The sequence below is a fragment of the Sciurus carolinensis genome, chromosome 12 (genome assembly GCF_902686445.1).
Source record: "Sciurus carolinensis chromosome 12, mSciCar1.2, whole genome shotgun sequence".
Classification (NCBI taxonomy): domain Eukaryota; kingdom Metazoa; phylum Chordata; class Mammalia; order Rodentia; family Sciuridae; genus Sciurus; species Sciurus carolinensis.
The window spans coordinates 48,625,657-48,638,545 of record NC_062224.1 but is presented as its reverse complement, the minus strand read 5'-3'; the positions used below and the strand labels follow the sequence as shown (position 1 = coordinate 48,638,545).

At 36.9% G+C, this 12,889-nt stretch overlaps 1 protein-coding gene across 3 annotated transcripts in view; it reads right to left on the bottom strand.

The window, feature by feature from the left end:
* Nucleotides 1-12,889, bottom strand: part of Odad2 (outer dynein arm docking complex subunit 2) — a 189,894-nt gene that overhangs the window by 124,150 nt on the left and 52,855 nt on the right. For all 3 annotated transcript variants that reach the window (XM_047521167.1, XM_047521169.1, XM_047521168.1), the window contains exons 11-12: nucleotides 3,822-3,968; nucleotides 3,233-3,442 (exon numbers count right to left, since the gene is read on the bottom strand). In XM_047521167.1, coding sequence (XP_047377123.1) covers nucleotides 3,233-3,442; nucleotides 3,822-3,968 — 357 coding nt within the window. The remainder of the gene's footprint in view (nucleotides 1-3,232; nucleotides 3,443-3,821; nucleotides 3,969-12,889) is intronic.

Below are 12,889 nucleotides of genomic sequence, written 5' to 3'. Positions count from 1 at the left end.
ATGAAGCCGATATCACCCTGATACCTAAACCAGACAGAGACACATCGAGGAAAGAAAATTTCAGACCAAGATCCTTAATGAACATCGACGCAAAAATTCTCAACAAAATTGTAGCAAATCGCATACAAATATATATTAAAAAGATAGTGCACCACGATCAAGTGGGTTTTATCCCAGGGATGCAAGGTTGGTTCAACATTCGGAAATCAATAAATGTCATTCACCATATCAACAGACTTAAAGTTAAGAATCACATGATTATTTCAATAGATGCAGAAAAAGCATTCGATAAAATACAGCATCCCTTCATGCTCAAAACACTAGAAAAAATTGGGGTAGTGGGAACATTCCTTAACATTGTAAAGGCAATCTACGCTAAGCCCATGGCTAATATCATTCTAAATGGTGAAAAACTGAAAGCACTCCCCCTAAAAACTGGAACAAGGCAGGGATGCCCTCTTTCACCGCTTCTATTCAACATCATCCTTGAGACTCTAGCCAGAGCAATCAGACAAACCAAAGAAATTAAAGGGATACGAATAGGAAAAGAAGTACTCAAACTATCCCTGTTCACTGATGACATGATTATATATTTAGAGGAACCTGGAAATTCCACCAGAAAACTTTTAGAACTCATAAGTGAATTCAGTAAAGTAGCAGGTTACAAGATCAATGCTCATAAATCCAATGCATTTTTATACATAAGTGATGAATCTTCAGGAAGAGAAATTAGGAAAACTACCCCATTCACAATAGCATCGAAAAAAATAAAATACTTGGGAATCAATCTCACAAAAGAGGTGAAAGACCTCTACAATGAGAACTACAGAACACTAAAGAAAGAAATTCAAGAAAACCTTAGAAAATGGAAAGATCTCCCATGTTCCTGGATAGGCAGAATTAATATTGTCAAAATGGCTATACTACCTAAAGTGCTATACAGATTCAATGCAATTCCAATTAAAATCCCAATGATGTACCTTGCAGAAATAGAGCAAGCAATTATGAAATTCATCTGGAAGAATAAAAAACCTAGAATAGCTAAAGCAATCCTCAGTAGCAATAGCGAAGCAGGGGGTATTGCAATACCAGATCTTCAACTCTACTACAAAGCAATAGTAACAAAAACGGCATGGTATTGGTACCAAAATAGACAGGTAGATCAATGGTACAGAATAGAGGACATGGACACAAACCCAAACAAATACAATTTTCTCATACTAGACAAAGGTTCCAAAAATATGCAATGGAGGAAAGATAGCCTCTTCAACAAATGGTGCTGGGAAAACTGGAAAACCATATGCAATAGAATGAAATTAAACCCCTATCTCTCACCCTACACAAAACTCAACTCAAAATGGATCAAGGACCTCGGAATCAGACCAGAGACCCTGCATCTTATAGAAGAAAAAGTAGGTCCAAATCTTCAACTTGTTGGCTTAGGATCAGACTTCCTTAACAGGACTCCCATAGCACAAGAAATAAAAGCAAGAATCAACAATTGGGATAGATTCAAACTAAAAAGCTTTCTCTCAGCAAAGGAAACTATCAGAAATGTGAAGAGAGAGCCTACGGAGTGGGAGAATATCTTTGCCAACCATACCTCAGGTAGAGCGCTAATTTCCAGAATCTATAAAGAACTCAAAAAACTCTACACGAAGAATACAAATAATCCAATCAACAAATGGTCTAAGGAAATGAACAGACACTTCACAGAAGAAGATGTACAAGTAATCAACAGATATATGAAGAAATGTTCAACATCCCTAGTAATAAGGGAAATGCAAATCAAAACTACCCTAAGATTTCATCTCACCCCAATTAGAATGGCGATTATCAAGAGCACAAGCAACAATAGGTGTTGGCGAGGATGTGGTGAAAAAGGAACACTCATACATTGCTGGTGGGGTTGCAAATTAGTGCAGCCACTCTGGAAAGCAGTGTGGAGATTCCTCAGAAAGCTTGAAATGGAAACACCATTTGACCCAGCTATCCCACTCCTTGGCCTATACCCAAAGGACTTAAAATCAGCATACTACAGAGATACAGACACATCGATGTTCATTGCTGCTCAATTCACCATAGCCAGATTGTGGAACCAACCTAGATGCCCTTCAGTTGATGAATGGATAAAGAAACTGTGGCATATTTATACAATGGAATATTACTCCGCAATGATGAATGATAAAATTATGGCATTTGTAGGCAAATGGACGAAATTGGAGAATATCATGCTAAGTGAGATAAGCCAATCTCAAAAAACTAAAGGACGAATGATCTCACTGATAAGCAGATGAGGACATATAATGGGGGTTGGGAGGGGTTAGCATTAGGTTTAGGGTTAGGTTTAGGGTTAGGGATAAGGAGAGCGGTAAGAATGAAGGAAAGAAGGACTGCATAGAGGGAAAAGAGGGGTGGGAGGGGTGGGGGGGAAGGGAAAAAAAAATAAACATCATTGCCCTATGTAAACGTATGATTACACAAATGGTATGCCTTGACTCTATGCACAAATAGAGAAACAACATGTATCCCATTTGTATACAATTAAAAATAAATAAATAAATATAAAAAAAAATAAATAAAATAAAAGTATAAAAGTTTGGGGATGTAGTTCAGTGGTTGAATGGACTCTATTCCTAGTTATTAAAATAAATTGAGATCATAAACATCAACCATTAAAAACTTATCCGTTATGATTTTATATAATATTAAATAATACACACTTTATTCCTTTTATTCAATAGTCTTCTCAAACACAGTACTAATGGCTGACTACAGATGTGTCTCATGGATATCCTACACATTGTTTTACTTATTGAACATTATTAACGACTGCTACTTTTAGTTCTCAGATTTCTAACTAACTTGACTGTCACTATGGAAGAGTCTTCACAGTAAGCACATCAGAGGCCAGGGCTTCCAGCCTGCTTTCCATCATACAGGTCTCACCCTCTCTTACCATCTCTGTTCATACGCACAAATGGATCCCCACCAATGCCATATCTGACAATCACATCTCCTTTAAATTTTTCTGTTTCTTCGAAAAAATGAGATTGAACACACTTGCTAATGTAAACATATAGAAGTAATTCTTAAGGACATATGACACAAAAAGAAGACTCCCACAGCATGCCTTTATAGCTACTCAATGTCTGGAGTGGCCAGGAAGGCCAGGAGGCAGTGACCGTGTGGGTGGCAGCTCCGTGCCCCTGAGAACGTCAGTGGTACTCACCAGTTTGGTGATGCCCCCATGCTGTCTTACAGCCCGCCGGGCTCTCTTAAACTTGGCAACATTTGCAATGGTCTCAGCTGCCAAACACTTCAGACTCTTATATGGAGAATCAAGTATATTAACCATAATTGGTAAGCCACCAAGGTCAACAATATTACGTCTGATTTGAGGATTATGACTGATTTCCTTCAGGATTTTTAATGAACCAATCTACATGGGAAAAAAATGATAGATGAATGAGTGCTTAATACACAACCAGAGCTATATTTTCAAAAATTTCAAGTCTACCTAAAATCCTTCCCCAATTAAGTTTTTTAAGAAATAGTTTCCATTCCCAGGGGTTACACAATCCTCCTATTTCCCTTCATTTATGTAAATAAACATTCATCATTCCAGATAAAGAGCAAGAGAAAGAAGAGAAGCAGGGAGGAGAGAGCATCCCTAACAGAAAAAGCAGGTTGACGGTCAGCAAAAATAGCAGATAAAGACAAGAAATGTTCAGCAAGGTCCAGCAGCCTCCTACAGTTTCAAAGACAGCCATGAGAAGGTGGGTCCAAGACTTCTCAACCATTGTGAAAAAACCACTCACCTTACATTTGACTTCATCCGTATCCAGTAAATTTATTAAAACTTCAAGGCCTCCAACATCTCTGATCGCCAGCTGACAGGTCTCTTGAGCTAAATTGAAATCCTTCATTGAACACAAAGCAATCACGGTCGCAGTCTGATTTCCTCCCTAGGAAGATGCAGTGCCATAGAAAGGTTAAATAGAACCATGTTCCTATAGAAATACACCAAATGGTTACAAATCCATGAACTAGGAAATATGTCTCCCCATACATAGCACATTAATCCTTTTTTAAGTTCTCTGAGTGGGACTATAATTTGTTTAATGAATCCTGACGAGCTGAAGCATGGAAAAGCTGTACAGAGCATCATAAAATGTTATTCCAATTAAGAGTCAACATTTAAAGGTGGTCTGTCTCCTTTAAACAGCTACAACTTTAGGTAATATTAATATGTTAAAGAGAGTCAAGGGGCACGCCTTAAGAGAGTGACTGAGGAATGGAAGTTGTATGCAGAGTTAAGAGAGGGAACCCCAGTTCCTGAACATGGTGCATTGTGCAAAGCAACACAAGTCTGAAAATCATTCCTACAGTCTATGGTGCTGTGAAATATAAATAGATATTATTTTAATATATATTTATATATATATATATATATAAATATATATTTGGTCTTTGTCCCTGTTTCCTGGCATGTAACACCTAAAATCCTTATAATCTTCAAAATGATGTATCTTTGATATGCTGAAGTGACTGATGCTGGCCTCACCTACTTGGTTTCAGCAAGGAGTCCATCACTAGAAAGATGAAGGTCACATTAAAGGGCTGGAATTTTTCGTTCCATCCCTTAGCCTCTGGGGAGGGGCGGAGGGATGAGGTTAAGTTGATTATCAATGGCCAATGATTTAATCAATCGTATCTATGTAATTAAGTCTCCAAAAAAATCCTAAATAAAAGCTGAACACATGGAGCTCCTGGAGGGTGGTATGGCCAAAGTCGCTCCCCTCATAATTTGCGCTATGCATCTTTTCATCTATATCCTTTGTAATGTGCTCTGGGATAAGCCAGTGTTTCTCTGAGTCCCCTACATGCTCAAGCAAACCTGATTGTGACAACCGCAATTTAACAGTTACTCGGAAGCACAGGTCACAACCTGGGGCTGTGATTGGCATCTGAAATGCATAGGAGGGCCAGTCTTGAGGGCTGAGCCCTCAACCTGAAAGGATCCAAAACTATCTCCAGGCAGAGTGTGTCAGACGAATTAGAGACAAAAATTAGAGACAAGAGGACTTCCATCTGGTGCTTGTTGCTGCAGGATTGATTGCTCGCTGGTGGGGAGAAGTTCCTACGCCTTCAGAGATCACAGAAGTCTTCTGAGTTGACTCCTGTGGCATGAGAGGATATGGTATGTTTTTTTTTTTTCTGCATTAAGTGTACACAGAAAAGAAAGTCTGGAGAAAGGTGTAGAAGGCAGCAGAGAAACTGAGACCGGGACCCAGAAGAGGAGAGTGAGGACTGTGGGGAAATAGAAAGCAATTCCAGTAAGATCTGGAGCTGGATGGGAGGGGCAGGATGAAGGAGGAAAAAGAAAGCCTCACTGTGAGTGACATGCTGGCCCAACACAGAGAATCACAGGAGTCGACATGCACGGAACTCATCGCCACATGTGAAGAGCAGTGGTGAGCTGTTCTTTTAATTAAAACTAATCTGAGAGATTAAAATTGTTTAATGATTGTCAACCAGACCTGCCAGGAAATTAAAATTAGAATTCACTACAGGAATTCTCAAGGAAGGTCCACTGGTCATTACTGCTTTGAAAACCCAAAGAACATGGCCTAGTACATGTTACTCCTACTGCCACTGAGACTGACTGGTCAATAAGAGTTCCAGCACAAGCACCAAAATGATTTATAAGACACAAAAGCTGCATTTCTGTTGCTAAGAAACTATTTTGTAAAAGGTGCTCATAAAAGATAGTTTTTGATTCCTGTTTCGAAATAGAAACAATGGTCCCAAATCTCTCTTTTTTTTTTTTTTAAGGGAAAATACCTTTGAATTGTCTGTTCTGTTAATTATTTAATGTTGCCATTACCTAATATACATATATCTCCATGATTTGGATGCTTCTTCCTAAACTCATGTTGAAATTTAATTGCCATTGTCATGGTATTAAGAAGTGATTAGGTCATGAGGGTTCTCTGTCTTCTCAAAAGGATTAATGCCGCTATCCTAGAGTGCACTAAGTATTACAGGAGTAGTATTGTTATAAAAGATCTCTCTCTTCCTCTCTCTCATACATGACCTCTCCCCATGTGATGCACTCTGCCATGCAAGGTTCAAGTAGCAAGAAGGCCCTCACTAGATACCAGCCCTGGATACTGGACTTCCCACAATCCTTAGGACTGTGAGAGATACATATCTTTTCTTTATAAGTTACCCCCCCATCTTCATATTCTCTTAAAGCTTCAGAAAATGAGCTGACATGTAGAAATACATAAGCATTATATTATATGTATATATTAAAGTATGTATTTCTTTGTATTACATAAATTTTTACTTCTTCATATTTTAAAATACATCATATAAATATAAAATTTTAAAAATTAAAATATATAAGATTTTATATATATATTTATATATATGGCTTAGCACAGAAAATGAAAATTACGTAGACTGTCAAAACCCTTCTTCCTTTGAGTCACACATGCACACATATGAAAATCTTGCAAATTCAATACAATGTATTACTGCTAAAATAAGAAACTGAAATGGGGTTATTACAGGGCATATATCAAAAAGTGAAGAAAGACCTGGGTGTGATGGTGTGGGCCTGTAATCCCAGCAACTTGAGAGGCTGAGGGCGGAGGATCTAAGTTCAACACCAGCCATGGGAACTGAGCAAGGCTATGTCTCAAAACACACAAAACAATACGAAACAAAACAAAGAAAGAAAAGAAAAGAAAAAAGGCTGAGAATGCAGTTCAATGGTAGAGTGCCCCTGGGCTCAAATCTCAGTACCAAAAAAAATAGAAGGAAAGGGTTTGAACTTCAGTCTTTCCTCTGACTCCTTTTGAGAAAATTCCTTCCGCTTCTCTAGAAATGTTTTGAACACGTGTCCTGAGGCGATGTCACTGACAATGTCTATTTTTCATACTATTTCTCCCTGTGGGAAAACCAGGCTGTCCTTATATTAAGATTAATATAATAACAAGAACCTTAATTTTATTATTTACATTTAAATTGTTACATTTTATAGATTTTTAGCATCTTCTTACTATTAAGAAAAGTGTCAACACCACCACCATTTTCCCATAGTTGGTTTTAAAATAATAAATCCTCTACTAGTCAGGTTACTAACTCCCTTATTTGGGGGCATAAGATGAACACACAGAGTGCTTTCCTTTTCTTTTACAGAAAAACAGAAACATATATTTTGTAAACCTTAAAGAACAATGTACATGCTAACCATAATTAATTAAAGAAAATGAAGTGACATACAAAAAGGAAAAGCAAATAAAGTAAGGAAAAAAATGATTCTTTCAACAAGACTCTTTCTCTGAATTTAAATGGTTAAAAGGAGGCAGAAAATTCCCTGAGGGTTTCAGAAGGACTACAGGTGGACTCCTTTATTAAGTGTTTGAAAGTCCAAACTCAGAGCTTCAGAGAGGGAGATCCCTGGGCAGAGGGTTCTGGACATAAGCATGACTAGGGAGCAAAAAGACTTGGGGTAGCTTGTCATGCTTCAGTCAAACCCAGAGTCTCCTCCCACTTCAGGACTATTTCAAAGAAGAGTGCATCGTCTGGATATTCTCAGTTGTGCATGATCATGGATTCTCTTGACTGCTATTCTTGCTTTATAATGTTTACTTTGGTAGTAATTTTCTGCTTATACACTCAGCAAAATCTTTGTTTCTTATTTCAAATTGTCTTAATTTTTGTTTTCTAGACTTCTACTTTTGAACTTTATTTCATTTTTTACCCTATAACCAATCACATACTTTTTTTTTTAAAGTCACTTTATTGCAGCAGATGTCCAAAAGGTAAGAGTTTATATTTTTCTGAAATATCCACCTCAGGAAGATTTTGAGTTCCAAAAACTATTTACATTTGTCATTAAGAAGTGAGATCCTTATAGAAAAAAAATTTTTTGTAAATCAGCTTTTTCTGAAAATCTGGAAACTTATTCATAAGCTTGAGGGATTTTTTTTAGAACAGTTTTATATTAGGAAAAGTTAGTTTTTCCACATTTCAGGATTTAGTTCTACTCTTGTCACTGACCACACTCCCTAAAGGATTATAAATCTTTCAGAATGAATACCAGAAGACGGGAGCCAAAATATTCAACGTACAGAGCCACAAATGTTAGCCAATTGCTATTCTTTAAATACCAGTTATGTCAGGATTTTCAAATGTTCATTCTACTTTGTCCAGATGCCGTAAACATCTAACTGAGGAGAAATAGTGCAAATATGCTCCCTTTTCAATTAAATCTCCCCTGAGAATATAATTAGTTGCCAATACTTATTTTCACATTTTATCACGCATTGCATTGGTGAAATTTTAAGAGCTGGAGAAAACATAGTAAAATATTATTTTACTAGCTTCTGAAGGGTTTTGAAAAATGCTTCCAATAAACTTTTCCATTTCTGAAATTAATGCAATTCTTTTGCTAGTTGTCTTCCGGCTCCTGCTTCTCCTCCGACATCTCCAGCTCCCATCTTCTGCACTTCACTCACATTCCTCTCTTAGGACCAGGAGGCTTTTGTTCATTGTCAAATCCAGGTTTCAAACATGCAGAGATTGACTGTTGCCTTCTCTCACTTATAATCTTTTTGAAAGACAAGATAAGCTTAAGATATTTTTCTAAACAACATTTTTTTATTATTGTCAATAAGGAGGAAATAAGGTTTACCAAGCGTATTTTGAGATAAATAATGTTGGAAGCCGCCTCAAGTCACTTGTATTCTTTCATTCAACAAATGTGTTACGTGGTAATTCTTTGCCAAGCCTGATGGTAGGCATGCCAGACATACCAATAAACAAAACGGACATGGTTCTTGTCTTCATAGAGTTTACAGTTTAGTGGAGAAGAAAGAGTCTAACTTTTTAAAGCCCACTTTAATAAATGAAAACTTTCAAGTCTGAAAAAGTGCTACAAGGGAGAGGGGTGTGGAGGCTAAGGAAGCGCCACACTTTAACCCAACCTAAGGCATCATGGGAAAAGAATGTCTTAGCTGAGGTTTGGACATCAAAGGTAGGGGTATTCCCCTGCAGGGAGAGGAGGGGACATCTGAGCAGATGATATGCACAAAAGCCCTGCAGTGATATGGAGCACAGTGTAGCTAAGACTCAAGAAAGTCAATGTGGCCAAGGCCCGAGTGGGAGAGTGGTATGAAATTTTTAAAAACTGAGGTGGGCATCAGCAGCTACTTGGGCTGGATGGAGAATTTCAATCTTTAACTCAAAATTGACTGGCATGGGCCAAGGACATTTTTTAAAAGATCAGTCCGGTTACAGAGGGTCCTGGCTGGAAGATGTTATTAAGTGTGGACGTGTGGAGACCATTCAGGTTACTGCAGAAATTCAGAGAAAAGAGGATAACTTGGCGTAGGAGGTTGAAGTGACTCATCAAGCACCATAAAGGGACTTTTGAAATGAAGGTTTTTATTTTTATTTTCCTTCTTTTTTTCTTTGCTTAGGAAAGGACACTGTAAGCTAGTCACAGAAATTCTCATGGGCAACACACCTACACATTGTCATTTGAACTTACTGTCAGCACAGGGAGACAAGAGGGCAAGCAGAGGCATGACTGGAACCAGAATATGCTTTCATCCCATCCCCCACCATCTATAATCAAGAAGCAGAAGGTGAGACCTGGCAAAGCCACACAGCCATCCTACAGCCAGCCAGCCAGCTGGCTTTGAACGTTCTCAGCATTTTTTCCTCCAAACATGCCACTCAGAGCAAGAAAAGTGAACCCCTGCCAATGACTGTTCATTAATGATGACAGAGGGCCCCATGCCCAGCACTGAGGTTGGCTTAGAGAGACCATTCTTCTCCCAGGATGAGAAATGGTAAAAGGTACTCAAATGAGTGGCATATAACCATGTGAGTCAAAGTAGTAAAATATATTGCTTTGCCTTCTGTTTATTTGCAACCTATTTTATACTGATGACTCAACACTCATAAACCTAAGACTCAACAGAATCCTAAGGAAAAAGACAAAATACTGGTTCCAGAAAAAAAAAAGTGTGTGTGTGTGTGTGTGTGTGTGTGTGTGTGTGTGTATGTGCATGTCCATAAAGAAATAGACTCAAGTTATTCTCTTTCTTACAAGTTTGCTAAAAATTTTTTATCAGAAATGGGAAAGGTACAATGCAAGGATTCCATACACATGATTTTTCAGTAACCATGGAACATGAACAGAAATTGAAAATTTACTGGAACATCCTAGTGACTGCAATGAGGAAAATTTGTAGCAAATGAAACTGTCTTCCTAAAAAATATTCAGAAGAATGAGCTGAATAATTATGATAATTAATAAAAAATGATTTAGTGAAATGGCCAGATACAAGGTTCACATTTAAAAATGAGTAACTATCCATACCCTAAGAATAATAAACTAAAATGAATAACTGGTTAAAAGTTCCCATGCCAGTATTAGGAAAATAACAGTAACAGAATTATCTATGACTAAATCTTACAAGAAAAGCTTCAGATGTGTATGAGGAAAGGCTACGACACTTTAGCAAAGTACATGACAAGCTAAATCAATGGTCAAACCATTTTCCTAAATAGGATAATGTTATACTATCAAAATTGCAATTTATCCAAAAATAATTTATAAATTCATGTGAACCAACCAAAATCCCAACAGGATTTTTTTCAGTTTTGTTTTTCACTTGATTTTCAACGCATTCTAAAAATGATATAGAATTAAAAATACCGAAACTTAGTTTAAAATCTTTAAGACAGTAATCTGGTCTAACAAATAGTCAAATACAAATAGCATAAAACTGGCATGGGAACATCCAAGTAAATGGAAGCAACAGAGAAAGACCCAGAAACAAATTCTCAGGAGTGAGGCTTGATAATGATAGCGTCTGAGGACTCTGGAGGGAAGATTGGATGAACCAATAATTTGTGTTGATACAATTCACTGACCTTTGCGGGGGAAAAAAAGTTAGATACCTAGCAAACACTATACATAAAGTGAATTCCAAATGAATCAAGGAATCTGAATATTTTTTATGAAAACTGTATAACTACCAGAAGGAAATGGAAAAATAGTTTTCTTGGTGTGGCTTCAGAAAAGCTTTCCTAACTCCGAAGATGCAAAATCCATAAGCCATGAAGAAAACAGTTTAAGTTTATTAATATACAAAACTATAGATAAAAGGGCATGTCACAAACTGAGAGAAAATATCTGAAACTAATAAAACAGAGCCAAAGGATTAATCTGCATTGCTAAGAATAAACAGTAACGAAGAAAAATGGGCAAAGGATACAACATGATGGTTATCTGACATATGAAAAAAATTAATCAACCTCACTGGTAATCAGAAATATGCAAATTTAAGACACATTTTCTCCCTATTAGAATTGGACAAAATATCAAAATACTGAAAACTAGTAAGAATTTGTAGCAAAAGATTTTAATCCTAGATGTATAATTTTAATAAAACCTTGGAAAGATTTTAAAGACTATCAATATCTACACTCCAACCCAGACCAAGTCAATCAAAATTTCTGTTAACGGTACCTGGGAATCAGGGTCTTTGTTTTTATTTTTAAGAGCCCTAGCCAATTTCATTCTGTGTCCAAAGCTGAAACCCATTGGTATATTACTGACATTTGTAAAGAACTAACAAAGTTTCTTTTATGTAAACCAAACTTGTTTAGTACTCTTCATTATTACTCTTTTAATGAAAAACAAATTTATAGCAAGACTTTTCAAACTTAGTGTCCACACTTTTTCTTTTTTAAAAACAGCTTTATTTCCCTTATTACTAGGGATGTTGAACATTTTTTCATATATCTGTTGATTACTTGTACATCTTCTTCTGTGAAGTGTCTGTTCATTTCCTTAGCCCATTTGTTGATTGGATTATTTGTATTCTTCGTGTAGAGTTTTTTGAGTTCTTTATAGATTCTGGAAATTAGCGCTCTATCTGAGGTATGGTTGGCAAAGATATTCTCCCACTCTGTAGGCTCTCTCTTCACATTTCTGATAGTTTCCTTTGCTGAGAGAAAGCTTTTAAGTTAGTGCAGCCACTCTGGAAAGCAGTGTGGAGATTCCTCAGAAAGCTTGGAATGGAAACACCATTTGACCCAGCTATCCCACTCCTTGGCCTATACCCAAAGGACTTAAAATCAGTATACTACAGAGATACAGCCACATCAATGTTCATTGCTGCTCAATTCACCATAACCAGATTGTGGAACCAACCTAGATGCCCTTCAGTTGATGAATGGATAAAGAAACTGTGGCATATTTATACAATGGAATATTACTCCGCAATGAAGAATGATAAAATTATGGCATTTGTAGGCAAATGGTCGAAATTGGAGAATATCATGCTAAGCGAGATAAGCCAATCTCAAAAAACTAAAGGACGAATGATCTCGCTGATAAGCGAATGAGGACATATAATGGGGGGTGGGAGGGGCTAGCATTAGGTTTAGGGTTAGGTTTAGAGTTAGGCTAAGGAGACCGGCAAGAATAAAGGAAAGAAGGACTGTGTAGAGGGAAAAGAGGGGTGGGAGGGGTGGGGGGAGGTGAAAAATAAAATAAACATCATTACCCTATGTAAATGTAAAAAAATAAAAAAAAAAAAATTTAAAAAAACAGCTTTATTGAAGTATAATTGATATACAAAAAAACTGTGCATGTTTAATACAATTTGATGAATTTTGGACATACGCAAACACCCATGAACTACCTCCACAATCAAGGTAATAAACATCTATCACCTACAAAATTTTCTTGTACACTTTCCTTTTTGGTGGTAAGAACATTTAACATGAGATCAACCCTTTTAAATTTCTTTAAGTGCACAATATATATTATTAATTATATCACCATGTTGTA